General features: G+C 44.8%; 2 protein-coding genes across 5 annotated transcripts; both read right to left on the minus strand.

The window, feature by feature from the left end:
• Positions 1–230: 230 nt before the first annotated feature.
• On the minus strand, positions 231–11,602 carry LOC309375236 (veficolin-1-like). 4 transcript variants are annotated; one of them, XM_081920832.1, is made up of 8 exons: positions 11,469–11,602; positions 9,459–9,599; positions 8,248–8,301; positions 6,350–6,394; positions 4,340–4,473; positions 2,627–2,756; positions 2,210–2,344; positions 231–1,566 (listed from the first exon to the last, which is right to left on the minus strand). In XM_081920832.1, the coding sequence occupies exons 1-8, from the start codon at positions 11,566–11,568 to the stop codon at positions 1,319–1,321; spliced, it is 987 nt and encodes a 328-aa protein (XP_081776958.1). In that variant the 5' UTR covers positions 11,569–11,602; the 3' UTR covers positions 231–1,318. The 4 variants fall into 4 exon arrangements, with proteins under 4 accessions (XP_081776958.1, XP_081776957.1, XP_081776960.1 ...); XM_081920831.1 differs by having other exon boundaries at positions 4,340–4,476; XM_081920833.1 differs by lacking the exon at positions 231–1,566 and adding an exon at positions 1,573–1,755 and having other exon boundaries at positions 4,340–4,476.
• Positions 11,603–11,723: 121 nt separating this feature from the next.
• Positions 11,724–27,960, minus strand: LOC309375154 (digestive cysteine proteinase 2-like). The gene is made up of 11 exons (XM_081920694.1): positions 27,865–27,960; positions 26,080–26,151; positions 24,411–24,503; positions 21,862–22,034; positions 20,137–20,377; positions 19,181–19,382; positions 18,861–19,054; positions 17,866–17,957; positions 16,337–16,498; positions 14,569–14,758; positions 11,724–13,155 (listed from the first exon to the last, which is right to left on the minus strand). Exons 1-11 carry the CDS (start codon positions 27,905–27,907, stop codon positions 12,968–12,970), a joined length of 1,650 nt encoding a protein of 549 aa, XP_081776820.1. The 5' UTR covers positions 27,908–27,960; the 3' UTR covers positions 11,724–12,967.

A 27,960-nucleotide genomic window follows, 5' to 3' on the forward strand; every position in this document is an offset into this window, starting at 1 on the left:
TGCAAAATCATGTTGTCCCCCTTCCCCAAGATTTGTTACCAATATTTTCTCACAAAATTATGTAAGGCCACTACACCCTCTCCTCCTAAATGTAGGAGACGTAACTTTATAGGGTCAGGTATGGTACGGGGTAGGGAATGATTATAGTATTTTTTATACTCCTTTAAATTCCAAGGGCAGCCTAAAGAATTATCATCATCTTTGGAAAGAGTTCTAGAGACTTTATCATGTCTGTTTAAGATCTGTTTATTTGTTTCTCATGTACAGGTTGAGCAGGCTAACATACTTATACAAATAATATTAATAATTAAAAGCTACATCAGTCCCCGAAAGCAACAGCTGTCCCCATAACTGCTTCTGTCAAGCTAGCTGCAAAAATTCTAAGGCATTCTCCAGCCAAAAGTCAAACCTGAGAAGCAATATACGTTCTGAATTGCCAGCTAGTCAGCATTTCTTGTTTGTGGACCATACTTTGACAGGGTTGAGCCTGTAAGAGCTCTTGAAGGCAGCTCCTATCCTGCCTAGGGATGTAGGGGATATCTAGATAAAGGCTGGTTGCAATATAGAGGTATGACTCTATGTCTCATTTTCCATATGAAGTCATGGCTTTTAAGTTTGGGTTTGTTAAGTGGTGAAGAAACATAGGAGATAGGCGCTTATTAAGACTTAAAAAATATGTGTGTGAGCACACAACTATACCAGTTCTATCTTAGGCTGGCCTGCTATGAGTTATCAGAAATAGCCGTCAGTGCATTGATCACAATCCGTATACAGTAGTTTCTTGTACCAAGATCCTCAGTAACGTGGCCTACTTTAAATCAAGTTCTTGTATCCAAATCTTCCACCTACATCAGCTATTGGATGCATGGGGAAGGGCTGTTCTGCAGAAGGGGTAGATTCAGGAGCTAATATAAAGTAGGACTATGTGTGGTTGTTTGCAGTTAAAGATTGTTTGGCAGGACTGGGATGAGGAAAATGGCCCTCCAGCTGTCACTAGACCTCAACCACCATCCTTGACTGCTGGCTGAGGCTGATAGGAGGGAATTTGGAATCCCAACCACATCTGGAGAGTCACACCTTCCCTATCCCTGACTTAAGGCTACAGAAGGTGCCTGCTCCCGTAGTCCTTACTGATAACCTTATTGGATCAAGACTGGGGCAAGGAGGATAAGTCAGGTGTCATCTTTGTGGAGATGTCTCCTAATTCAGGCTGCCTCACAGGTTAAAATTGGAGAATGCACGAGAGATTGAAGCTGAAGTAGTGCCCCGGCCCTCTGCTGTAAAGCACCCAGCCTACACTAGACATTTTCTTCACTAACTACTCTGGTCTTATTTTCATGTCCACATATTTATAAGAATAATGATAACCCTTCCCAGCAGCCCAGTTGATGCCATTGGCATAAGAGCTGTGTTCGCCTTTGAGATAGAGCCCATTGAGGTTAGAATGATGACAGTCCCCATACCACCATGCACCCGTGTAGACTTCTGCGCAGCTGGAGACGCTGTTGTCATTATCTTTGTCCCGTGTTGAAAATGGCATGTTGTCGTGCACAGATAGAGAATCTCCTGGGGAGGTGGAATGTAAAGGCAGGTCTTGAATTTACTTGGCATACATAAGGAAGGCTTCTTTTTTATACAAATTCACAAAGGCACAGGTGGGATCTGCAACAAATTGTTGCAGTACATCCTCATTCTGTAACAGGAGTGCTTCTATTTCGGGGTCCCAGGTAGCCAGCCACGCCTCCCTCTGGGAGACTGTAAAATAAATTGTAACAGGCCAATGCAACCTCTCCTCAGTTTTCTATTTTTTAACAATTCAAGGCACCTGGTGATCACCAAAATCCGCCCCCTACACCTCTTGCCTTCCATTGGACTTAATAGATATGTTGCCTGCTGCAGTGCCCCAAAAGCTCTGTGCCCCGTGCAACTGAACCAGTCATGTTCCCCTTGATCCACCTTTGCTGAGCTCATTATTAAGAGGGAGTGACAGAGACTCTGATTATATACACAAAACTACTGAGACATGGGTCGGAGGTAGAACCAATAGCTTAGATACAGTCTTACATAGCACTGGAGGATAAACTGTTGTGGAATATGGTATCTAGGTCAAAATAATTTGCATAAACGTGATAGATGTTTGACCATTGATGAAAGAACTTGCCCATCTTACTAGCTGAGTAGACCCAGTGTGGTTCTCCCAGTAACTCACCCATGTCACCACTGGAGTAAGAGCCCAGGGTCAATGTGTAGTTGTCATTTTCACTCAGGACTTTGAAGCTTGTATACAGGGCAAAAGTTCTGACTTTGGCAAAATCCTCGGCATCAATCCTCAGTTGGTGTGCCCCTAATCAGAAACACAAAAAGTCACTGGAAGCATGAAGTGGGTTTGTTGCAGAAGCCCTCCCAATCATCTATTATTATGCAACCTGAATTTGCTAGGATGTGATTGAATCCCACCCCTTAGTCAGTCTAGAAGCACCCGAATAGGGTTATCGGAGTCGAGAGAGGACAGGAATACCTGTAGCAAAAGGGAGCCTTTTTGTAAATATGGGTTCTTCTCACAGGAGATGCTAAGGCACGTGAGTTCTATACTCCAGTCAGCAACTGGAAACAAAAACTGCCTTACCCGAACTAGTGAGAACATGGATGTTGTCGTTGCCCAGCCAGAACTCAGATGCTCGGTTCCCAAACCCCCTCTTGTAGGACTCCCAGCCACGATAGAAATCTACTGATCCATCCTGTCTCCTCTGGAACACCTGGGAAGATGACAGGCCAAGCTTTCTCTTGAAATAGTACTTTCCAGAAACAATCGAAGCCTTTTTTTCTTTTACAAGCCTTTCTAGATGGATGGAAAGGTCTCTACCTCAGGTGTTCATTTTGTATTGTTATTAGTGCTGGTGGGTAGGTGTGGCTCGGGGACAGTTCTGAGTGCCAAATGGAGAGGCACGGAAGGCCACATTTGGCCTTCAGGCTAGAGTAGAGGCAGCCTGCCCATGAGGCAAGGTGAAGCAGCCGCCTTGGTGGTGGAAGCCGAGGAGGCAGTGCCCCTGCAGGCACCCCTCTGCTGCTGCCAGACATAGTGCTGCTTTCAGGTGAGATCTTGTCTCTTCAGCTTTTCAGGTAAGGGGGAGGGAGGTGACATGGTGGCACATTCATATTTCACCTTAGGCAGTGAGTGGGATGTGTGACGGTCTCTGGGCTGGAGGTTCCCTGTTCCCACCCTAGAGCGTCTCACAGTTTGGAATGTGAGTTCCATCCATGAATATCTCTGTAGACCTCCTATGTAGTGTAAGGTAGATTTGTTGGGTTGCTTTATCCTTCGTAAAGCACTAATAAATAAATACATGTACATGGAGGAGGGCAGCTATTGGTGACCTTCAGTCGTGACAGGAATGGGCTTATCTCCAGAATCACTCAGCCCTTAACTACAATAGCAATACCACCAAAAAGCCCAGCTTTTTCTGTGACATCTCTTTGGCCAGTGATGAAAGTGAAGACAGAAGACCAATTTAATCCCCAGTGACCCATCTTATTGCATTCAGTATAGTGAGATGCCATACAGTTTTACTGCTGTTCATGTTTAACAAGCATCTATTGCCAGAATTGTTCTAAGCGCCCAATGGAAATGACATAGATTCCTCAGGCACAGTGTGAGCACCATGGTCATACTCTTCTTTCTAGAGCAGGGATGGGGCATCTGTGGCCTTCCTGGTGTTGTTGGACTCCAAATCCCATCAGCCCCAGCCAGCGTAGCCAACAATCAGGACCCACCTTGGTTATGAGTCCTAGAAGACCTTTTCCACTTGGCCTGGGAGAGGGGGGCCCTGACTGACTCCAGCTTCAAAAGGTTAAAAACAGGCTCTTGGGCTGGGATATTGTTTAGGAGGGTTGTTGTGGAGGGTTTGTTGCTGTTATTGATATATTTGTATCTTTGTTTTTTAGATCTTATGGTTTATGTGGAGATTGTTTCAATTTGTGTACTTCAAGATGCTCTATTTATTGTTGATGACTACTTTTGTTATATTTGTAATTATGTAATTACTTTCATGTTGTAAGCTGCCTTCAGCATGGTTTGAACATTGGAAAGGCAGCACGCAGATAAAATGATGGATGTATGATGGGAATTGTAGTCCAGCAACATTTGAAGGGCTTGTTTTAGAGCAGGCACCCCCAAACTCAGCCCTCCAGCTGTTTTGGGACTGCAATTCCCATCATCCCTGACCACGGGTCCTGTTAGCTAGGGGTGATGGGAAGGTGTCCCAAAACAGCTGGAGGGCCAAGTTTGGGGATGCCTGTTTTAGAGCTATCAGGCAGGTTGCACAGGGGCAGCAAGACTCACCAGCCAGCCTCCTCCATCAGTCTCCATGTCGCAGAAGACAGCCAGTGTTTTCTTAGCTGTGGGGAAGACGGTGTACCACCCACTTAGGGTTTCGCCCTGGTCTAGAAGCTCTTTGCAGTTCTTGGCTCTTGGGCCTTCTCAAAAAACAAGGAGGTTTTTTTAATAACTTTTATTTTGCTTTAAACAGGTACATATAAATATAGACAACCAAAATTACAAAGGAAAATTCCTTAATAGTAATGGAAAAAAACTTTTAAAACGACAAAAAATATCAAAGTACATGACACAGAACATAAGCAACTATGGAAAAGATAAAAGAAAAGAAAAATAGAAAAAAAGAAAAAGAAAAAGGAAGATGAGCCAAAGCAGGAAGGCTCATCTATTGTACGCTTCCGTCAAGCTCACAACAGATCATTATTCTTATCAATTGTCTCTATCTGCATTCCAAAGGAATCCCTCATCTTGGTATCAGGGAACATTTCTCTATGCGGCATCATTCTAAACATAGCCAGATCTTTCTTGCTGAGCCCTTGTCCCCTAAGTAATTATTTAAACATTCCCATTCTCCTTTCACCAATTTTTTAGGTTTATCTCTTATTGCATCTGTCAGCTTTGCGAGCTCCAAGTACTCGCACAATTTGACTACCCATTCCTCTTTAGTGGGTGTATTTTTATCTTTCCAGTGTTTTGCCACTATAACCCTTGCTGCTGACATTGCATACATAAATAGCCTAGTTTTGTTTTTGGGAATATTATCTGAAACCATTCCTAGTAAAAATTATTCCGGTTTCTGAGTAATGGAGTTTTTATCAATCTCTTTATCAAAAAACAAGGAGATTTATGTCAGGCCGACAAGCCATCTGATGAGCAGATCCCTTTCACTGACTTGTGCTTAACTACCACTGAAGAGATGTGAATAGCTGCTATCTTGTAATCTCAAAGGCTAATTGCCACTATATGGATTGTGTGGGTAGGCATGCATGTATGCACACCTAGGCTGCATACACACTCTACCTTGCAGCACATTCAAAGCACATTATTTCCCTCAAATAATTCTGGACACTGTCTTCTGTTAAGGGCTGCTGGGTATTGTTACTCTGCAAGGGGTCAACTACAGTGCCCAAAATTCTTTGAAGCAAATCAGACCATTGGTCCATGTAGTTCAGTATTTTCTACATCACCCATCTCCAACCTGGTACCCACCAGATAGTTTGGACCAACTTCCATCAGCCTCTGCCACGATGGTATATGTATGATCAGAGATGATGGGGGAACAGTAGTCCAAAACATTTGAAAGGCACCAGGTTGTTGGAGGCTGATCTACAGTGACTAGCATATGCTCTTTTCTGGAAAAAGTGTCTTTTCCAGGCTTACGTAGAGATGCCAGGGACTGAACCTGGGACTTTTCACATGCAAAGCAGGTGTTATGAATTATGGCCTGTGCACAAATTAGGAATGTAGGAAGCTGCCTTATCCCAGGTCTGACTATTTGTTCCTACAGGCCCAGTATTTTCTATTAAGGGCACAAAGCCCTTCCTTACAAACTTTGCATTGTCAGTTAATGGTGATTTACATTCATGATGGGATCAGGGCAGTAAAACAGAATCCTGCTTTCAGTACCAATTCTGTGAATGTACTGGTTTATTTTCTGTACTGGTTTTGTTGAGCTTCAACTCATGAGTGCCGCTACAATGTGGCACTGGGAAAGCATAGCAAAACAAACAACCAGAAAGATGTATGGACAAGTCAATCAGCAATGACTATTGTTGTTGTTAGGAGGCCCCTATTCCCCTCACAGAGCTACAATTCTCAGAGTGGTATAGCAATAAACCCATCTTCCTAGGGAACTCTGGGAACTGTAGCTCTCTGAGGGGAATAAGGGTCTCCTAACAACTTTCAGCACCTTGAGCAAACTACAGTTTCAGGATTCTGTTTATGGTGGTGTGATCCTGCTTTAAATGCATTGTGCAGATAGGGCATAATCGTGGCTTGGATGAGGAAAGGCTCTACCTTGTTGCTGGGAGCTGCCTCCACAGTCCGAAGCACAAGCTTCTCCTATAGGGGGTGGAAAACAAACAGCCTTTGGTTAGTGAGGTCAGTGTGAGGGTCCCATGTAGCTAGCACTCACTTCAAATGCAGTAAAGGAAAGAGTTTAACCACAACCCTGGCTTCAGACCACATGCTAAGCCAGACCTTGCCTTAGACCTTGGTTGTGCTGTGCTGAGTTTAAAGGAGCAGGGAGGCACAATCTTCTCCTGAGAAACAACACATTCATGCGTTTGGCTAAACCATGGTTTGGCTTAATGTCACCTGCAAAGGCGAGCCCATTTATTTATTTACTGCCATTTATGAATCGCTTCCCATAAGGTATCTCAAAGCAATTTCACAGCAAAAGCACAAACAATAACAACAATTAAAAACGGTTCCAGATATAAAAACAAGTTCACATGTGAAAAGAATCTTAAAATCAGGATGTGACATTCAGCACGTGATTGGTCCTTGTGTGCTAGTGGATCCTGCTGCACCCACTTTCTTTAGTAAATAAGTGCAGGCCTGTGAACAGTTTAGATTGGGACCACCACAGGGCTGGAAGGCTTTAAAAGAAATTCTAATCCTTTCCCCACCTCGTCTTCTTGTTTATCTAAATATTTCACTCTTCTTCTCTTTACCTCTTGTTATAACTTACGCTGCTATAACTGCTCACACCCTGCTAGGTTAACTATCTTGTTATAATGGTTTTTCATATATTCTATATATAACTTCCATTCTTCCTTAAGTTTTTTGTCAACTCTATTTCTTATTCTATTTGTAGAATAGCTGCCAACTCCAACCATTTGTGATGCCACTCATCTTTTGTTGGCGCTGCGTCCGTTTTCCACTTTTGTGCCAGTAAAATCTGAGCAGCGGTGGTAGCATATGGCAACAGACTCATTTGATTCTCTGGGGCTTCAGATGTTGTTATGCCCAGGAGGAAGGGAAGGATCTTGTAAACATTTTTTTGAGCTCGTTATAAATTGTTTCCCAATATTCTTTAATCACACTGTAAGACCACCACATGTGGTAACTTGTTCCTACTGTTTTTTGTGTTTTTTTACACTTCCAGCATTTATCACTCTGTGATTTAAACATCTTTGCCAACCTATTTGGTGCTAGGTACCACCTGTGAACCATCTTTAGATTGTTTTCCTTTAAAGTATAGCATGAAGGAAATTTCAAGTTGTTTGGCCATAGATGTTCCCATAAGTTTAAATCAATATTGTGTCCCACATCCCTAGCCCAACTAATCATAGATGACTTGACCAACTCCTCCTTTGTCTCCCACTCAAGTAATAATTTGTACATTTTAGAAATAATTTTAACCTTGGAACCTAATAAATCCCTTTCGAATTGTGATCTCTGGTCTGCAAAACTCTCTCTTTTAAAATCTATCTTAAACCTAGCATTGAGCTGATGATAACTTGGCCAGTCCATCACTTTAGAAGCAGTGATGCTTTTGAATGGCAGTTCCCAGAAGCCACTGGGTTTCCCACAAGCACCTTGGTGGCCACTGAGAGAACAGGGTGCTGGACTAGATGGGCCATTGGCCTGACCTGACAGGCTCTTCTCAGGTTCTGTCAAGGTTCTTGAACCCCTTGACAGTCCTGATCTGGATCTCTCTCCCTGTTCATGCTGTCTGCATGGAGAGTGAAATTCCCATTTATACCAAAGAAAAAAACAGCAAGTCCAATGCAGACTAGAACCATGGTTATGGTGAAGGGTTAAATCCCTCTCCACCTTGTGCTGCAGTCCTAATCAAGGGCGCATGCACACACACAACCACCATCAATTTTGTAAAGGAAAAAAACAAACCAGGGCCTATCCTACACTTAACATCCTATCCACAGAATTTGAAGAAACGCCTCTTGTACCTTTGTCTCCTTTGGGTCCAGCTTTTCCATGCTCTCCAGGGGAGCCCTTCTCACCTGAATGAAAGAGAAGGGTTTTATCTCTGTACAGTATTTAAGTGGAGCATTTTAAACCTGCTCTTCAGTTGAAAAGTCTCCCAGAGCAGCTTTCACACAATCAGCTAAAACAACACAGTCTCTGCTCACAGGCTCAGCTCACACCCTAAAAGAGGCGACACAAAAGGAAAACAGGAGGGAGGAAGGAAGAGGGGGTGGAAAGCAAACTCAGGCATCAGTTCTTAAATAGTAGCTCATATAAAGATCAGCAGGAATGAAAAAGCTCTAGATTAATTGGGGGCCAAGCATACTTGAAGTAGCGCCTCTCCCAGGAATATACCAGTCCTAGTTTTGAGATCTGCCCTGCTAATAGTTCCACCCAGTGCTGTTTTCTAAAAAAATGTTTAGGGGTACTCTCATTTTCCTACTCCTATTGAAATACTGCCCCTCAATGAGGCCAAACTTAGATTCACAAAATGTTTAGGGGTATGCGTACCCCTGTGTACCCCCAGAAAAAAGCACTGGTTCCGCCTTTAACTGTGGCTCGTGTCACAGTGACTCATAGCAGGGCCTTCTCAGTCACGGCTCCCTAACTGTTGGAATCCCCTCCCAGCAGAGATGCGTTATCTCCCCGCATATCGGAGTTGGGAGTCAAACAAGATCAGGAGGGCACAGCATTGGCCACCCAACAACCCCACACTGAGATCGAGCAGAGGAGGGTAAATGAGCCCTTCTGAGTTCATTTTGAAGCAAGAAATTCTGTAAAGGGGAAATTATCGCTACAGAAGGGTTTAGTCTAACTGGTGTGCCCCATCTTTTGAGGGGTGCTACTTTTGATGGTGCCTGTGCTAAGCATAAACAACAGAAGAGTCCAGCTGGTTATACATCTGTGAGGTTTAGTGGTTGGAGTGCCAATCTAGAACCCGGGCGACCACAGTTGAAATCCCCATTTCACCATGCCCACTGGGTGACCTTTTGGGCAGTCAGTGCCTCTCAGCCTAATTTATTTCACAAGGTTAATGTGGGGAATAAAAGAGGTGGGGGAGAAACAGGGATGCCACCTTTAGCACCTTGGAGAGAAAGAGGTGGGATAGAAATGCAAACAATAGCAACACTGCAATTGGGACATGCAAGGGCCAGTGGCCTTCTCCACTTGGATATTGATGGGGTCCTCTTACCAGGGGGCCCCAGAGGACCAGGATCTCCCTTAGCTCCAGGTGATCCAATTGTTCCCGGTATGCCAGGGATCCCAGGAGTCCCAGGCTGGCCTTGGAAAAAGAATTTCTTGTCTGGCCCACACTCAGACAGCCCTTTTAGCTCTGGAAAACAAAAATGATGCAGTGATTCAAACAAGCTTTGCACAGCTTTCTGAGAACTTGACAGTCACAAGGCGAAGTTTTCTGTTTCCCGGCAGGATGCTGTGCATTCAAGAACAGGAGCCATTCAAGGTCAGAACTGCCCCTATACTCCAGCACAACTTGAGAGCCACTTTCCCTTCAAGTTAACCTGCTAGGGGCCACATTTCAGGGGTGGGCAGAGCAATGAATGTGAATTGTACCTTTGTAGGGTAGCTACTTTGTACACATGCTCACAGATCCCTCTTGATCCAGGCCAATGGGTACTTATCTTGAAGTACACTTTTCAGCCAGGCCAAAGCTCTCAAGAAAGGTGCAAGACAGGACTGGTGGGGGGGGGGTGTTGCCTAATACAGCATCTCTTTGTTATTCAGGTGCAGGTGTCCTTGGCTGTACCTATGCACTGAAATTCAGTTTCGGGCTAGATGCTTTTGTTTTACAGGACCAATGCAAGGTGTTAGCGTTTAAAGCCCTAAACGAATCAGGCCACAAATGCCTGAAAAACCGCCTTCTTCACTACAGACCTCCCTGGGTATTTAAGATCAGCAGAGGGTCCCCTCTTTCTTGTTCCACCGCCCTCAAAAGCTGAGGGGTGGCTGCCCAGGAGAAGGCATGATGTCACAGCCCCCAAGTTGTGGAACTCTCTCTCCACAGAGTTGCAGTCACTACACAGCTTTGGGGGAATGCTGGAGAGGCAAATTTCACATGGGAGAAGCATATTTTCAGGATCCAACCTCTTTTAATGATTGTATTTTTTTTGGTAACTTCCTTTTTAAAAAAATACTGTGTTGGTATCATTCAGATAATCATACAATATCCCAGAATTATCTGTTTGTGCATCCTGGGTTTTGGAATTCCACCCGTACAATTCGCTGATTCTATGCTGTGTTTTAAATTGTAGCAACCCAACCTAGGATCTCAGGGTGATGTACAGGTAATAATATAATTTTTATTTATGAGGGCTCATCAATTCCATCCCAAAAGCTTGTCAGCTGACCACAACACTACTGCCTCAGCTACAGGGCAATTGACAGGCACTGCTAGTTTTAATTTTGGCGAAGTCACTGCAAATGGACTCTGACATGTCAAACAAGCCTTGTTGAGATCATACCCTTCAGTGTGTGACAGATGAATTTAGGGACACTTCTAGATATGCCCAGTGGGCAGATCCTGGTGAATCACTGGGCAGAGCCAGCGCATCTTAGCTAGCCCCACCCAGGGCAATTAAGGATGTGCCAGACCTCAGCCTGCAGCATTCTAGCATCAGGGCTGTGCCCATGCAAAACAATGGAATTAAAGATGCTCTGGAGATAAGGATTCTGAACCATGTTAGCAAGACTGGTTGCTGGCTATTCACTCTGGAGAAGTAAAGGGGTAGCCAACCCCCAGCTCAAGAATCTGGTCCATCCACCACCACCAAGCAAAGTTTCTTTGCACTCTCACTCATTTTGCAGTGCTGTGTGCATGCACACACGTGCACCTACACACAAAACACAGTGCTATCTATACAGAGAGACTGATGGGGATGGAAATCACCCCATTACCAGTCCTCAGATAAATCGGCTAAGGAAAGAATGTAGCTCAGTGGGGCAGCACCTGCTTTGCATGCAAAAGGTCCCAGGTTCAGTCTCCACCATCTCCAGGTGTGGCTAGGAGAGACTCCCTGCCTGAACCCCCATAGAACATCTTTGAAAACAAGACTGAGTTAGATGGACCAATGGTCTGTCTTGGTTTAAAGCAGCTTCTGTCATCACAGAAGAGCCCAATGAAGGCTGCTGCTGAGCATTTGCCATTTCCACGAACATCTCTTGCCCCCTTCCAAGTCACACTCACGTGCACAGCAGCTAGGTTCTGGGTCCTCTGCCAAGCCTCCCTTTATAGATGCAGCAATGAAGGTCAACTGAGTTAAGAAAAGGCTCATCCAGGGTGCCATCTTGTCCTTTGGCAACCGCCTCCGGTGCTCATCCAGCCACTTTTTAAAGCTAGGACTGCTTTGTCCCTTAAATGCTTTCCATTGCGCAAGCAGGCGGAACGAGGCGGAGAATACCAAAGTCCTCCCAGTTGCGTAATCAATCAGTGTTCCTGGGTATGCCTATCACAATGGAAAAACTAAGTGTAAGTTGGCAAGTTTGCACCACTTGAGGGCCCTCCAAGGAAACCCTTATAGCTTTAAAAACACTTACTTGTGAAATACTCTCTTATCAGCAAAATTCCCACAGGAAATGTCTGTTTTCTGCTTTCTCTCTGCCAAAGTCATGCTTTTTTGATAAACCAAATGGGTATTTCAGAATTTCCTCTAGGGAATTTCCCAAGAACTGCATCTGGAGTTGCTATATGGGCTGTCTCAAAAGGCTATTTTTCATTTCAAAATGCCATGTATAAATTAAGTTAGATAGATCTTAAGAAGAAACACATATACTTAAAAAACCAAGTTTTTGAAATGAAGTATCACAACCGTCAGGAAGGCAGCTGGGGTGTGTGGGAAAGAGATGAATTCTTGACCTCTCTGGTTCTAGCCAATCAGTACTATGCAGAGCTGGCTTTTGTTATAGGCAGACAGGAGCAGCTTCTCCCGAGTGTAGTCCTGCAGAGAAATGTGTATGTTTGAACAACAATAGGAAACATCTGTGATGTTTCAATTTCACTAAACAAGTTGTGTATTTTTATATGCACTCTGTTAATATCTTAGGAGGCATCAGGAGAGTAAATAATTCCAGCCCAGCCATGAATGCTTGTCTGCTGCGCATAATTTATTCACATGCCGAGTTATATATGGTCAAATATACCCCCCCCTCAATATCCTTGCTGCTCAGTGATTGGGGGGAAAGGAAGTATGTCAAAAGACAGTTACAGCAATATGGTTTGGTGTAGTATTGAACAGTGTGGGTTACACTAATCAGTAAACATGGAGACATATGTTTAAAAAAATACAGGAACCAGACTGAAGTCTTAAATTATGGCTGCATACACATTTGAAGCACAATTCTTTCCACCTCCCTGCTCAAGAACCCTTGGAGTTGTAGTTTATTAAGACTGAAGGGAACTATAGCTTTGTGAGGGGAAATCACAGTTCCCAGGATTTAGTAGAGGTGGGATGTGCTTTAAATGCATTTTAAATGTATGGTATACGGAGCCAGAGATGCTGAACTGTGTCGGTGAACAAATGTCTTCCAGTTCAGGGCTTTGATCAGACTTGGAGGAATGTGTTGTGGCATGATCACCACCCAAACCCAGGTTCCCAATTTCTAGATTAGGTGGTTCAGAAGAGGTCACTTCAGATAAGGGCTGTTGTACGTTGCCTGGCGTGATCCTCCTTGCCAGTGCTTCCCCCCTTAGGCCAGGACTGGGTAGGTGGGAGCTGTTGCCACCCCACAGTTGTTGTCCTTCATCGACATGAGGATGTAGCCATCATTGCCCCAATATGTGGACCAAGAGTTCTTGATGAGCCAGTAGCTCTCCCCTTCGAGGTCCCCATATCCCACAGCTAGGACCGCGTGGTCTAACTCCATTCTCTTGTTTCCTAGAAGAAAAGAGGGACCAGGAATCAATTCACCACCTAGTGCCACAGCTCGCCAAGCTTTCCTTGTGTACACTAAGACCAGGGGTGGGTGAGAAATCAGAGTAAGTATGCATTTAAAACCAAATCTATCAAATTTGCGCTGAAACATTATGTGATTTGAAATGCAGATATCCTTCAAAATTTGCACTTATTGGAATTCTGAAATGCAGTTCTCCAACCAACCAGTGGTTTGTTTTTTTAAAAATGCATATATTAGGGAAGGTTGCTTGCAGAAATGTGTGCATTAGTTAAAACTGTTTTTATTAGGATAAATGTGCACAAAAATGCCAACTGAGCCAGGGGAAAATGTTGAGTATAAATATATAAGAATAATATTAATAACAATGAATTTTCATAAGGATTAATGGAATAAAATCTCATATTGCTGCAACTCATATTGGTCAACTAAATTTAAGATTGGAAAAAAATGCAAAACTGAGAGAACCAAGATTGACAGATCCTTCCCTCCCTCTTCCAGGGCCTTTAGTGTGGTAAAATCTGCCCTCTGGAATGCACTTCTAGTGAACTTTAGGCAAGCAATTATCTACAGTATTGGCATTTAAGCACCTGCTTAAAACTCATCTGTTCACCCAGACTTTCCCTGATGGGTGATCCAGCTATGTCAATGCACTAAGATGATCTAATGATTGATTTGTGATGCATTTTGTACTTGTTTTTAAGGAGTTCATTTTATTGCTGGTTTTATGCTGATAGACCTCCAGAGCTGACCTGAAGTCTCCATGTTTGCCTGCCCCACTCCAGGTGCTGGCGAGAGGGCTTGACTCTTTAGGTGGGCAAGAGTGCCTTTTAAAAAATATTTTTTTTATTAAGAAGACTATGCGTGCAGCTTGTAAGCTTCAGCCCGGCAGAAGTCAGCTGCAAATGACTGCATGGACTCTCTAGGAGTCTGCCATCCACAGCTCCCTCCTCCCCTGTTCCAATTAACCTCCATCTCCAGGGCTTAGTGGTAAGAAGGAGTGCAGAGGAAGAATCACCAGGGCCCGCCCTGTGACATCACCAAGTCCCATCCCCATGACATCCCCAGGAGCCACTCCTGATCTCAGAATTGGGTTCGGAAGTCTCAGGGTCTGGGATGCTCCCAACTTGACAACTCTAAGCACCATAGCAGATATGACCCTATGGCTCTGCAGATGTTGTTGGACCACAACCCTCTACATCCCAACCACTGACCATGCTGGCGGGAGCTGGAGTCCAATGACACCTGGAGGGCCACAGGCTCCCCATCTGTGCCTTAAATGGTGACTGGTGGTGCAAGAGAATTTCCATTGTGACACCTGCCTATAAAGTTGACACATCCATAAAATTCCCATCCCACCATAGAGGCTTTGAACTAAGGAGTGACATTAGACTCACCGCAGTTTGGCTCATAGTAGATGCCACTGGAGTAGAAGGCAAAGGACTTGTGGGAGGCGTCAATGTTCACGGCCACAGGGCCATGCTTGTAAAGAGCAGCCTTCAGGGCAGTGGTGTTTTCAGAGGCCACACCGACATAGCCAGAGAGAGTTGCAATCAGCTCGGATTGGTTGTAGTGACAGTAGCCGTTCTGGCAAAGGAAAAGCAGACACACACCCCTGTTTCACTGCAAGAAAGCTATTCCAGCCTCAGATACAAGCCTGCGACTCTGTGCGCACTCCCTGCTTTTGGCCTGCAATTTGTGCAACGTACATATCGAGCTGTTTGTGCAGAACGCTACCACAAAAGGGCAGGAAAGCCACAGGTTGCAGCATTCAGCTTCCTGAGAACCTTATCTTCCATGTTCTGGCCCTTATGAACACAAAAACATGCTTGGAAGTATATGGGGCGTTGGAATCTAAGAGCCAAACTTGGTGCACATCTGCATTCATCATTTATATCTTGCAGGGAACTATTGTTCTCCTGCCCTGTTTTGTGGGCTTCCTACAAGAGCCTGGTTGGAAACTCTAGGAAAGAGGATGCTGGACTAGATATGCTTTTGGTCTGATTCCACAGGGTTCCTCTTGTACTGTATTCTTAACATGCAAATAGCAGCTGATTGGTAGGGGAGGCGACTGGCCTGGACTGCAACAAATGCAGAGCAGGGAATTTAACCCTTTCCTCTCCTGCTGTGGTCCTGGTAAAAAATTGCCCTACCCTCTGAAGCTGCATTGTTGCATTGCATACTTCAATAAAGCCTTGGTAAGCTGTTTTGAGTAACTTAAAGAATGCTGATTCCTAGTAACTCCTTGCGGGATGTGAAACACAGAGCAGTCAAATACAACATTCCTAGAGTGGAAATAAAAGGGGATGTCTGGACCAGCCAGTCGGATCTTCCTGTTTCCTCCTGGGCTGGGACAGACTTCTGCTACATGTGAACAAAGGTGGGCGTTGCAGGTAACAGAACAGCACAGGGGAGGCAGCCACATCTCTCTCTGACTCCATTTGTCGAAGAAGCAACATCCTATCAGTCTGAGATGCTCTCTTGGCTTCTAGCCATAGAGGACAAAGGAACTATCTCCTTATGGGATAGATTCCAGGTGTATATATTTTGTAACCTAAGTCTGCCTTCTGGGATCCATCTGTGAACAGACACACACTTTTATACAAGACTGTTGCGTCTAATCTTTTTATGAGGGAATAAAGGGGAATTCACCAAGAAACGTTATACAAGCCTGGAAGAGACATATCTGCTGCACAAGTTTAAAAAGGGGAACGTTACTCTGCTAAATTATAGAACTTGTTAACACAAGTTGGGAAGAATATAATTAAACAATATATCCTCTCCTGCCTCCCTGAACATTCCCATACTCCTGAGGGCAATTTTTCACCCTACGCACTGGCAAGCCTACCCAGCCGAGAACCACAACCAGCCCTGCCTCTCTGATGAGTATACCTGGATGATTCACATATTTGTCTTATTGAGACATTCCTTCTTCTCAAGGGATCAGTGATGACGACAGCAGCCCACTGTCCCCTCTTCAAATTAGGTGCTTTTGCTCTGCTGGAATTTGTCATCAAACTGATGCCTTCTGCTTGCCTAGATGGAGGATGCATAGAAACCTCTGACCTTTGCATGGCTATGTTAAGGTAAGGCACGTGGCTCCTGGAAGTTTGCCCAAGAGGAATGCCACCCTCTGGTTGCTCCAGGTGGACATTCTTTACTCACCTGACCCTGGTACGGCCCATAGGACTCTGTGCTGGCAATCCCGCCATGCTTCATAATCCACTCGTAGGCATGCCGTTCCTCGCCCCCATCACAGGCATGGTTTCCAAAGCCCCAGGAACAATCGATTAAGAGTTGCTGTGACAGTGGAGTGAGCACTCCAGTCTGTACGGAAAAGATGGGATATTTATTTAGTTAGGACTCGTCCAGAATTCCCCTTGTCCCACCACTTTCCCCCGGGGAAACCAGATCTTTACCACTCACTGAAACAGAGCAAGCATCCACCAGGTTTCCCCACAGATTGATGTTTGCCCCTAAAGAGCAGATATTCCCCGGGAAACCGGTGGGGCAAACAGAAAACTGCTTGGACCCTAGGCATGGGACCAGTGGAAGTTTGGGGGAGCCCTCTATTAAGGCATTTTTCTTTTACTCTACTGTTTTGCCAAAATGGTTTCCAGAGCAGCTTACAAGTCAATAATATGACAGATCATGCTCTAAATCTAAAAGAGATGACATGCAAAGAAAAAGGGAATGGTGTGGAAGGGAGGAAAACCAAACACGCGCAGGTGCCAGCTTTTAAAGTTACAATGGCCAGCTGTGGAATGCCCAAGGCAGAGGGTCTCTCGGCTGAGGAATAGCCCTTCTTCTGGTCTCCCACTCTGTTCTGCAGCCTGATGGCATGAAAAGCCAGGGACCAAAAAGTCTAAGGTCTCATTCTGCACTATACACGTAAAGCGGTATCATACAAGTTTAAGCAGTCACAACTTCCCCCAAAGAATCCTGGGAACTTTGGCTTGTTAAGGGAGTTGTTAGGAGGCACCTACTGCCCCCACGGAGCTACAGTTCCCAGAGTAGTTTAAAAATCAACCACTCTTCCAAGAGATCTCTGGGAATTGCCGCTCTGTGAGAGGAATGGGAATGTTCTAACAACCCTCAGCACCCTTAAACTATACTTCCCAGGATGAAGAGGTATGGTCCCAGAACAGGTTCACAATTTCAGTGACATCTATACGAAGTGGAGATTCGGAGGGTGGCAACATGAGAATGGGCCTTCTCTGCAGTAGCTCCCCATGTGTGGAATGCTCTCCCCAGGGAAGTTTGCCTGGCACCTTCATTATACACCTTTAGGCACCAGGCAAAAAAGTGCCTTTTTAACCAGGCCTTTGGTTGATCTGATTTACATCCTATGCCGTTTTAAAATGTGCGGGGAGGGGGGGAGGCTATTGGGTTGTTGTTTTTATTTTATTATGTATTTTGTGGTTTTATATCTTGATTTTCTTCTGTGGACTGCCCTGAGACCCCCGGATATAGGGCAGTATATAAATTCATTCATTCAATCAATCAATCAATCAGATAATAATGTGTTTAACTCTAGTTTATCCCTCACAGGGCTCCAATTCCTAGAACCCTTAGCCAACTAGAGTTCTAGGATTCTTTGGGGGAAGCAAGGCCATGTTCTTTAAATAGATGCTGTGCAGGGCTCTGAGGAATCAAGGAAGCCTCAAGACACAGTCAAGTGCCCAGGTTCTCACCTTGAGAAAGAGGGCGCCTTCCAGTGTTCCTGTCGTAGCAAAACTCCAACAGGAACCACACACGGCCTGGTCTTTGACTGGGGTCACAGCACCTTCATTGGTAGGCAGAGAGAAATGGGGACAAAAATTACAGAGAAACAGATCTCAACCACACTGTCACATTAATTTTTTTTTTTAAAGCTCAAGTCACTGCTGCATGAAGTTGGCATGGTGCAAATCCACACACAGGAGCACAGGATTGGCTCCACGGGCATATTTCCACCATGCCAAACTTCCGACCACCTTGCCCCTCACTTGCTACTTCCCATTATTTAATATAGGGGGAAGGGGGAGAGAAAAAAGTAGGGTTAATTGAAATATATTTCAGTTTTATGCTGTTTTGAAGGCAAGTTTGTTTAGGATAGTTAAATTATTATTTAATTTACTTTCAAAAGCTTTTGATATATTGTAGAGTCCTATCTTCCCCTCCCTTTTCATTTTCACTTTAGTGAAATCCTTTTGAAATATACACTTGCGTTCTATTTAATCTTGTATACATTTTGGCTTGTATACAATGCAGCACTCATTAGTGCTTTGTGTCCCCCCCCCCTCTTTCCTGGAAAGAGCAGGGGAAAGGTTATTATGGATAAGCCCTGAGTGCAATTTTATCCTCTCTATTTGTCCCCTGCTCTTTCCAGGCACATCCGCAATTTAAAGCTTCCTGTCTGAGTGCCCTTTATTTTCCTCCACAGCCTTCCCTGTGAAAACTCACCCTTTAAAGCTCAATCAGAGCAAACGTCAATCCACGGAAAACCTAAATTGATGTTTGCTCTGATTCAGCTTTAAAGAGTGGGTTTTCACAGGGAATGTTACTTACTTAGTGTTGCATTGGATAATTCTTTGCAATTAAATTTTGCAGATGTCCTATTTAGGTTGGATTCTCTCCCCCCCCCCCCGAACTGTTACTATAAGTATTCTTTCCAAATTTAAATTCAAAACGAGGGCTTTCTGATCACCATAAAGCCGCCAATCCAGACTCTCTGGCAGGGTGAGGTTGTCATAGCCTTGGGCAGGGAAGGGCCAGCCCTGGTTGGGTTCACCGGTCTTTAGCCTCCCCCTCATCACCGCCATCTCCTCTGGTGTATGATCGGCCAAGTGGTTCACAGCCAGTTTGTAGGAAAGGTTGGCCCTGTTCTTGGAGTGGACGTATCTGGAAAACAATAATAATGAAAAGCACATATATATGCCTGGCATATCTGATTTCCCTCTTTCCCATTTTCCAACTGCAAATTATCAGTTTCCAACTGCACAATTTTTTCTTCCACATTTTGTGTACCTCATGTTGTGGATGAAGTTGTGCTTCCTGTGCTCCATCTCCTCCTCACTCTTGTAGGTCTTTCTGAATTTCCCCTTGTAGTGATGGAATAGGTGTTCGTGGTCTCGGCCTACTTCCCCGGCTCCCCCAACAAATTCTTGCATGGGATTGGCCAAGATCCTATGCTCCGGTCCTACACCTGGCCAATGTGTGCATTTTATACCTATGAGACAGAAAGCATGACCAAAAGTCAAAATAAGATACAGTTTATTCCCCCTCAGTTCTTATTTGCTTGCTTTGGGCTGCAGTCCAGACTGGTATTTTATTGTGGCTGTAGTCTGCAAGATTTTATTTACACAACAACAGCACAATACCAGCAGATTTATTCTGATTTAGTTTGCCCTGTGATGTTTCTTTAATGCTACCACATCACTGCTGTCTGGAAGTTGTTGACCGTACTTGGTACTTGGGGCTGAAACTAATATTGCTGTTTTTCCTGTTTTTCCTGACAGAATCTCAGTGCCTTTAATAGAATCCAGAGCAGGCAGAGATTCAACAGAGATTCAACAGGCATAGCTTCTCCATGGTTAGCTGGCAAGTTGAGATGACACCCGAGATGTGCATTTAAAGGACCCACCCTGTGATTGTAATTCGTTTTGACATATTTAATCGGAATTTTAAATTGTTGTATGCCACCCTGGAACCTGCTGATGAAGGGCAGGGAATAAATATAACACATATATATATAGTGGCATTAGACAAAATGGTGCTCTCAGGACGTCATTGGACTCCAACTCCCATCAGGCCCAGCCAGTGGTCAGGGATGATAGGAGTTGGAGTCCCCAGTATCTGAAAGGCACAACATTGGTTATCCCTGCGCTAGACACTACCACAGCTGCAACATGCACCCTTGTAGTTGAGGAGAAGGAGAAACAGGAGGCTCTCTATGCAAGAGGACAGCTCTGCACTGAACATACCACCAGGGAGATCAAAGACGTCAGAGGGGAATCTGCGGGAAAAGCTGGTGTAGTCTATCTCATACTTGTCGTAGTGGGAGCCCAGGAGAGTGTTGAAGCCCCTCATCTCATAGTGCACTGGGACAGGCTCAGGGGAAGCATCTGCAACCCAGAACCTGTAGATGTTCTTCTTCTTGCCCCAATATGACGTACTCTCCAGGACTGCGCAGGGCTGTCCGTTGTAGTCTTCCTGCAGAACAGTCTGGAGTTTGGAGTGCGAGAGAGCAGGAAAGAGTAAGATTCTCAGTGAGAGGCTGGGAAGGGCAGGTTCGAAAATACCACTGATGTGCAGCAAACAAGAGCTTTTGAAACAGGCATGGAGAACCCTTGGCCCTCCAGATGTTGCTGAACTGTAACTTCCATCAGCAATGTCAGCCCAGGACGTTTTGGCACTTCAGGCAAAACAGAAATTGTGCCCCCTTGTCACCATCAACACTTCCTCTGTGCCCAGCCTCCTCCCCCTCCCCCTCCACTACAGCCAGGCACAGAGGCCATGGTAGTGGCAAAGGAGGTAGCAGGACACATAGGAGGAGGAGGAGGAGAAAGCAAATGGAAGCAGATGAGGCCAGATCTGCCACCTAACCTGACTACCTCACCTCACCTCATGGGTAGCCTGGTCCTGCTCACCGGCCCAGCAAGCATGGTCAGTCACCGAGGACCGTGGAAGTTGTAGTTCAGTAGCATTTCCTAGTTTTTCACCACAATTCTCTCTCCGCCCCCCCCCCCCCAGCTAGAGCTTCCTGGGAAAAAGGATAAGATGTTAATCCACTTGGGGAATTGTAGAACTGTGAGGGGAATAGGAATCTCCCAACAACTCTCAGCACCCTAACCCAATGTTTCCAGGATTTTGGAGGGGACTGTTCAAAGTTATATGATACTGTTTAAATGTATGGTGCAAAGGGAGCCAGAAAGTGAGAAAGCAGAGGTGACCTGCCCACTTTTGCTATGGCCCAACCCTCCACCAGCATGCAGCTCCCAATAGATTGCCCCTGAAGAAATGAAGACTTAACAGGAAAAACAAATGCCCACCCCTACTCTAAGGGTGTAAGGAGCAAGTCTATATATGGGAAGCTGGCATAAAATACCTCAGCTTAAGACAGAGTAAAGCACACCAGCAGCCAGACACTGTTCAGGAGCAAGGCTACTGATGGCTAAAGCTCTTCATCTCTAAAAGAAATTAGGTTTCTTGGTTAGTTACAGTGCATAAAGCTTCCAACCCCAACTCTGAAATCCAGCTTTCGAAATCCTCAAAATGCACTTCACGGCATATTGGCTGCATTCGGGCACAACATCAAACCATGGTATAGTGTTACGGTATGTCTAAAACCATACCAGTTCTCAAAGTGTAGTTTATGAGGGGTTTCCAAATCAGGATATCAAACCTCAGGTTTGCAAGCCAAGCCAACTTTTGGGCTGACCGTTGTTTACCATTATGTCTGAATTCACAGTCCACTGGCAAACCATTTTGCTCTGCAAAGAGTTGTTGCACCGTGGAGACAGGGGTGAACAGACAAAACTGAGTGCATGGGACAGAAAAGCAGATCAGATACTCTAAAGCATAGTTCACTTGCCGTGTGTTTGGAAACTCAAACCATGGCATGAGCTTATAACTATGGTTAACATAATGCACAGTTTGGTGTGATGTCTGAACTGAGATGATTGGAAGCAGGAGCTTGAGGGACTCACCTGGAATTCAGATAGGTTAGGAAAGACACTTTGAGGCCTAATGGGATTCTCCAATGTTCCGTTGATCTGGAAGCACTCCTTAATGTTGGCCTCGGTTTCCGTGGTTTCTGGAGTTACCTTGAAGCTGGCCCCAAAAGGTTTTACAAAGCTAAACTGGTAAGTGATCACCTGGCCTGGAGAAGCAAGGAAAGAAGCATTCATTACACCAATATCTGCCTCAGAAACTACATCTAATTCTTATTTCATTAAATCAGGGGTCAGCAAACTTTTTCAGCAGGGGGCCGGTCCAATGTCCCTTAGACTTTGTGGGGGGCGCGGATTATATTCTGAAAAAAAATATGAACGAATTCCTATGCCCCACAAATAACCCAGAGATGCATTTTAAATAAAAGGATACATTCTACTCATGTAAAAACACGCCGATTCCCAGACTGTCCGTGGGCCGGATTTAGAAGGAGATTGGGCTGGATCTGGCACCCGGGCCTTAGTTTGCCTACCCATGCATTAGATCAAAGAACTGTGGCCCTCCAGATGTTGTTGGACTACAACTTCCACCATCCCTGTCCATTGACCACTCTGGCTGGGGCTAATGGGAGCTCAAGTCCAACAGCAAATTGAAGCCCACAGGCTCCCCAACCCCATTAGAATTTCCAGCCCACCATGTTGGGAAACAGTATTTCTTTACAACAAATGCTGCATAAATCTAAGGTCTGCTCTTCAACCTCAGCTGGGTGGATTATTTATTTCAGAGATGACGGGAATCAGGTCTGGGGGAAAGCCTGCAGCTTTATTCTTGATCCAGAAATAAAAAGGATGCAGTGGGCCACTCTTATTCCAGAGAAGGAACCAATGGCAACTGTTATAGATAAACATTTTGACGCGCACACAAAACCACAGTCTTTAAAACTCTATCCTGGTCTACAGATGCAGCAGTGTGTGGTAGCAAAATGGATTATGCCATTCCAGGCTGCATGTGTGTCTGTGTGTGTGTGTGTGGGGGGAATCTTCCCATATCCATTCCACAAAATAAAACCCCATACAAGTTGAAAATTTGCACACAGGGTGTGGGCTGGGCCTAGATTTCTTTTCCTCCCAAATGCCCCAAGCCTTTGTTTTTATTTTACTTGAAGGGATTTGATTATCTTTTTATGTGGGGCAAATGTACCATACACCAGCCCTGTGGGAGAAAAAGTAGGGTATGATTGCCATATAAATAAATATGACAAACAAACATACATCTGAGGTGATATTGCCCTGCTGCCTGCCCTGTGCCCCATATGCTGGATAACTTGTAGCCACCATTTTAAACTTCACAGAATGCTCCAGGGCATTGTGAGAAATTTAAACGAGGGGCCCAAGCTGCTCTGCACTGGCTGTGGTGCTGTTGCCACCTGCCACCAACCCAAGTAACCTCTCCTACAAATGTATGAAAGAGCATGTTGCTCTTGGCCCACCTGAAAACTGGATCCAACCCTGACCTCCAGCGACATAGAACAGGTCTCATTGACATCTCTTTGGCTTTGAAGGAAGGGATAGCCTATTCACAGCACCATCTTCTCCTTGGGACAGTCTCTGGAGTGGCTTAAGGAGCACATTCCAGGTTTCTGCTATTATTATTCCTATCTTGTGTTTATATAACTTAGGGCTGGAGAACCAGCAGCCCTCCAGTTGTCATTGGGACTCTATTGGTATCTTTGAGAGAAGGAATGTACTTTTGACTATTTTTTAAAGGTATAATGTGTACATAGACTTAAGTGCTTCTTTGGATAGTGTTGGTGCTGACCTTTAAAGCCCTAAACGGTCTCGGTCCAGTATACCTGAAGGAGCGTCTCCACCCCCATCATTCTGCCCGGACGCTGAGGTCCAGCGCCGAGGGCCTTCTGGCGGTTCCCTCATTGCGAGAAGCAAAGCTACAGGGAACCAGGCAGAGGGCCTTCTGGGTAGTGGCGCCACCCTGTGGAACGCCCTTCCAGCAGATGTCAAAGCAATAAACAACTACCTGACATTCAGAAGACATCTTAAGGCAGCCCTGTTCAGGGAAGTTTTTAACGTGTGATTTTACTGTATTTTTGGTTTTTATGGAAGCCGCCCAGAGTGGCTGGGGAGGCCCAGCCAGATGGGCGGGGTATAAATAATAAATTATTATTATTATTATTATTATTATTATTATTATTATTATTGGATACAAGCCACCATTTTCATCGTATTAAAGCAGGCAATGGGAACTACTTCTGCATGAGATGCTGGAGAGCTGCTACCAGTCAGAGTAAGCAGGCCTATTGTGGGGATCCTGTGGTCCTCCAGATGTTATTGGACTCCAACCCCCATCAGCCCCAGCTTGGATGGGAAGGATGATCAGAGTTGTGGTCCAGCGACATCTGGAGGGTTCATCCGCCATCCCTGGAGTAAACACCATGAGGCTTAACAGAGAAATAATGTGACCTGGTGTAAGGCATCTAAAACTGTTCCCAATCCAGATAGATATGTTAATGGGAGAAATGAAAGAGATTTTTTCACTGGGCTTCCAGTGAATACCAGACGTCTCTTACCGTGATAATACTGGATACGGCTTTTCCCTTCCGTCTCATTGAACCAGGCTTCGAAGGGCTCTTCTATTTCAGCATAAGGCAGTTTCAGTATCCCTGAATGAAGCCAAATGGCAACAGCTGCTTAGCCAGAGTAAAGAAGGGATGATGATGTGTGGTCAGAGGGTGGAGAGGGAGCAGACTGGGAGGAGGAGGAGGAGGAGGAGGTGGTCTGAAGCTGAAGAGGTAACAGTGTTTAGTGAGCAGGAAGAGTCTGTGGCAGAGAGCAGTTCAGAATTGGAGGCTGGAGAGGAGTGGGGGCAGGCTGCTGAAGAAGCCAGGGAATCTCCCCCTCTTGCTATGACCAGCTCCCCTCCTCCCTGGTCTCCCAGAACATGGAAAGGAATGAAGAGGGCAGAGCAAAGAGAGACAAGATGAAGAAGCCTCAAATTGCTGGGGAAGGACCCTGGGGAAGAGCCTTAAGGAGCAGCGGGAAGGCAGGGACCTTTAGTCCTTGCAACTGCCTCATTGGGGGCAAGACCTACTGGGAAGAGTTGCTGTGATCACTAGGCCTGCCCTTTGAGTAAAGAGTTAACTTCACAGACACTGGGTGTTTCATTGCTAACCTGCCCTTGACTCCGGCTCCTGACACCAAGGGTAGGGAACCAGTGACTCTCCAGAGATGGTTGGATATTACATGAGCAATAGTCAGGGGTGATGGGAGTTGTAGCGTAGTAACATCTGGAGGGCCAGAGGTTCCCCAGCCCTGCAATAAAAATGGAAGGAAACTCCTTCTGCACACAGAGCCACCTCCATAATGAGGCATCTCTGAGATATGGGCACTGTACTTATCACAAATAATCTAGCTCCAAGCGTGCTGCATTTACATAAGATTGAGAAAAATGAGTGCAATACAAAGAGATAAACATTATTCCAGTGGACATCTGTCAGTTGGCAAATCATACCTAGAAAGAACAGAAGGCTGATAAAAAGTTAAAGTAATGATTTAACGCACAAAGGCAGTGACTGATAGATGGCTGCTTATTTTTTCGAAAGGTAATTTCACAAATGCCCAAGAGAGCCTTTTTTGTTCCAACTTGCTTTGAGATTTATTTGTTTCTGTGTTTGCACTAAGCCTGCAAATTCTCCAGGTGTGCCTCTATGCTGCCAGATGGTCCTATTCCGAGGACACCGCTCTCCACATTTGGGGCTGCAAGCTTCAATTAATTAATGAGATCCGTCAGCATAAGCTTTAATCAGAAACCAGCTCTGTGCTTCCTGTCGCCACAAACCATTTTTAATACAGAAATTAAGGAGCGGATCATCTTCTGCCCTGCTTCTAGTGAGCATACCTCTTAAATGGGAAGATGCAGTTCTTTAAAACAGGGATGGGGAACCTGTGGCCTTCCAGATGCTGCTGGACTCCAGCTCCCTTCAGCTCCAAGCCCGCATGGCCAAGGGTCAAGGGTGATGGGAGTTAAGAGTCCAACAATATCTGGAATGTTGTTGGCTTCCCATCTCTGCTTTAGAAATTGGGAGGGGAGAGGTGTAGAGAAGTCCAATAAACTATCCCTTTCCATTATCACCTGAAGTGTTGCATACTGTGCCCCCCAACACAGGTCTCTCATCTCTGTCTAGTCTCTACAAGTGATTTCTCCCTGAAGCATCCAAGGGCAGTGAAGATGTTCATTACCTGTTATATGATAGGCACCCCCAAACCTGGGAAGCACCTGCAGACGTTTGTGTGGAGGTGTGCAGTCAACCACTGAAATGCAAAACAAAGACGACAAAAGGATTAGGTCAGATTTGGTTAATGTAGAGAATGGCACTTGCCCACAAAGGAAATTGTGTTCAGTGCGTCATAAGAATATAAGAAGAGGCTGGCTGGATCAGACCAAAGCCCCAACCAGGAGCAGTATCCTGTTTTCAGTGTGGCCAACCAGCAGAGGCATCAGTTTCTCAGGAGGACTGAGGGACCCCAACTTGACATCCTGACATTGTGACTTGCGAGGAGTCAGAGTGCTGCCCTCTGAACATTGAGGGGATCCAGCCTCCTCAAAAAACAAAACACAAAATGTTGCTTCGGCCTCTAAGCCAACCAAATGCTTATGGGAAGCTCACAAGCAGCAAATGAGTGCAGGATCAGTATCAGACTCATGTTCCCCAGAAACTGGTATTCAGAGACATTTCACCTCAGACATTGGAGGTAGTCCACAGCCATCATGGCCTAATAGCCTTAGGCTCCTTGCACTTGTCTCATCACCTTTTAAAGCCATCCCATTTCTTGGCCATCACCGCACCTTAAGATAGCTAATTCCATAGTTCAATTTTGATTTGTGTTCCTTTTTGGCTGTCCTGAATCTCCCCCTATTAAATGAATTTGGATATGCCAAAGTTATTAAAAAATAAATTTAAGGAACTGCAGAAAGAGGGGAAGGAAGTCAAATTTTGAAATGTTACATTGATTGTAAAACTAATGAAACGTATAAATTTGAAAAATATAAATAAAAAACTTAGAAGACAAAAAAAAAAAGAATAGCCCACCATTCAATTTCCTTGGATGACTCTGGAATTTAGTATAACGAGAGACAGATACCTCTCAATTTATTTGTTTATTATAACGGCTATATCCCACCTTTCCTCCAACAAATTCAAAGCGGTATATGTAGTTCAGCCCATTCCCATTTTATCCTCCCAGCAACACAGTGAGTTGAGCAGGGATCTGAATCTTGCTCTGAAGGGCCCTAGTCCAAAACTACTGCTACTACCTCTTGCTGCTTGCTTTTGCCACACCATGCATAATTTTATACGTCCATCACCAACTCTCCTCTCTCCACCCCAAACATTAAGCCCTTTCTTCCTTGGGAAGTTGCTCCATACCCTCTCCAAGGTTTTTGCTAATAATCATTATGCAATGAATTCAATGTAAAAGAACACTTAACTTTAAAGAAACCACCTGGGTATAATTAACACAGGAGAGATCCTTTGTCTACAACAGTATTTTAAAACATACGAAAGTTAAAATACTAAAACCGATTAAAATAACCTTAACTTCCTAAGCATCTGGGCAGACTGTCTAAACAAGAATATTTTTAGCAGATGCTGAAAAAGAGTACGGAGAAGGTGCCTGCTTGATCTCAACAGGCAGGGAGTTCCAAAGTGCAGCTGCTGCCTAATAAAATGTATTTATTAGGAAAAATTAGCACTAGAACACTGAGAAATTTTCATGAGGATTTCAATAAACGAACACCCAACAAACATGGCAGAAATGTGGAATATTGAATATAAGATTTAAAAAATGAGAGAAAGAGAGAGCACTGAAATTGGCACATCTTTCCATCTCCTCCAACTAGATTCATCAATGTTATTATTAATCTTATATCTGCTAGGTTCTTATGCAGAGTCCTCTAGCCCTAATATCCCAGAAGGGTAGAATAAAATAAAGTAGCTGCCTAGAAAACAAGACAGTCAAACTTACCAAGAAAAGCTGCCCATACTAGGAAGATCAGCAGCATCCCCATTGCTGCTCAGCCACACATGCTCTTTCTCTGAGCCACTTTAACAAGGAGCTGCC

Source organism: Podarcis melisellensis (genome assembly GCF_964234715.1).
Source record: "Podarcis melisellensis genome assembly, chromosome: 8".
Taxonomy (NCBI): domain Eukaryota; kingdom Metazoa; phylum Chordata; class Lepidosauria; order Squamata; family Lacertidae; genus Podarcis; species Podarcis melisellensis.

What these genes read in the sequence shown, in the direction of transcription:
- LOC309375236 (XM_081920831.1), bottom strand. Translation starts at nt 11,568, where the DNA reads ATGGCACCCTGGATGAGCCTTTTCTTAACTCAGTTGACCTTCATTGCT. An exon ending in AGAACCTAGCTGCTGTGCAC is followed by an intron (nt 9,600 to 11,468) that starts GTGAGTGTGACT and finishes TTTGTTTTCCAG; the next exon opens with AGCTAAAAGGGCTGTCTGAG. An exon ending in TGGTCCTCTGGGGCCCCCTG is followed by an intron (nt 8,302 to 9,458) that starts GTAAGAGGACCC and finishes TCTTTCATTCAG; the next exon opens with GTGAGAAGGGCTCCCCTGGA.
- LOC309375154 (XM_081920694.1), bottom strand. Translation starts at nt 27,907, where the DNA reads ATGGGGATGCTGCTGATCTTCCTAGTATGGGCAGCTTTTCTTG. An exon ending in AGTATGGGCAGCTTTTCTTG is followed by an intron (nt 26,152 to 27,864) that starts GTAAGTTTGACT and finishes TTTGCATTTCAG; the next exon opens with TGGTTGACTGCACACCTCCA. An exon ending in CGTCTTTGATCTCCCTGGTG is followed by an intron (nt 19,383 to 20,136) that starts GTATGTTCAGTG and finishes TCTGTCTCATAG; the next exon opens with GTATAAAATGCACACATTGG.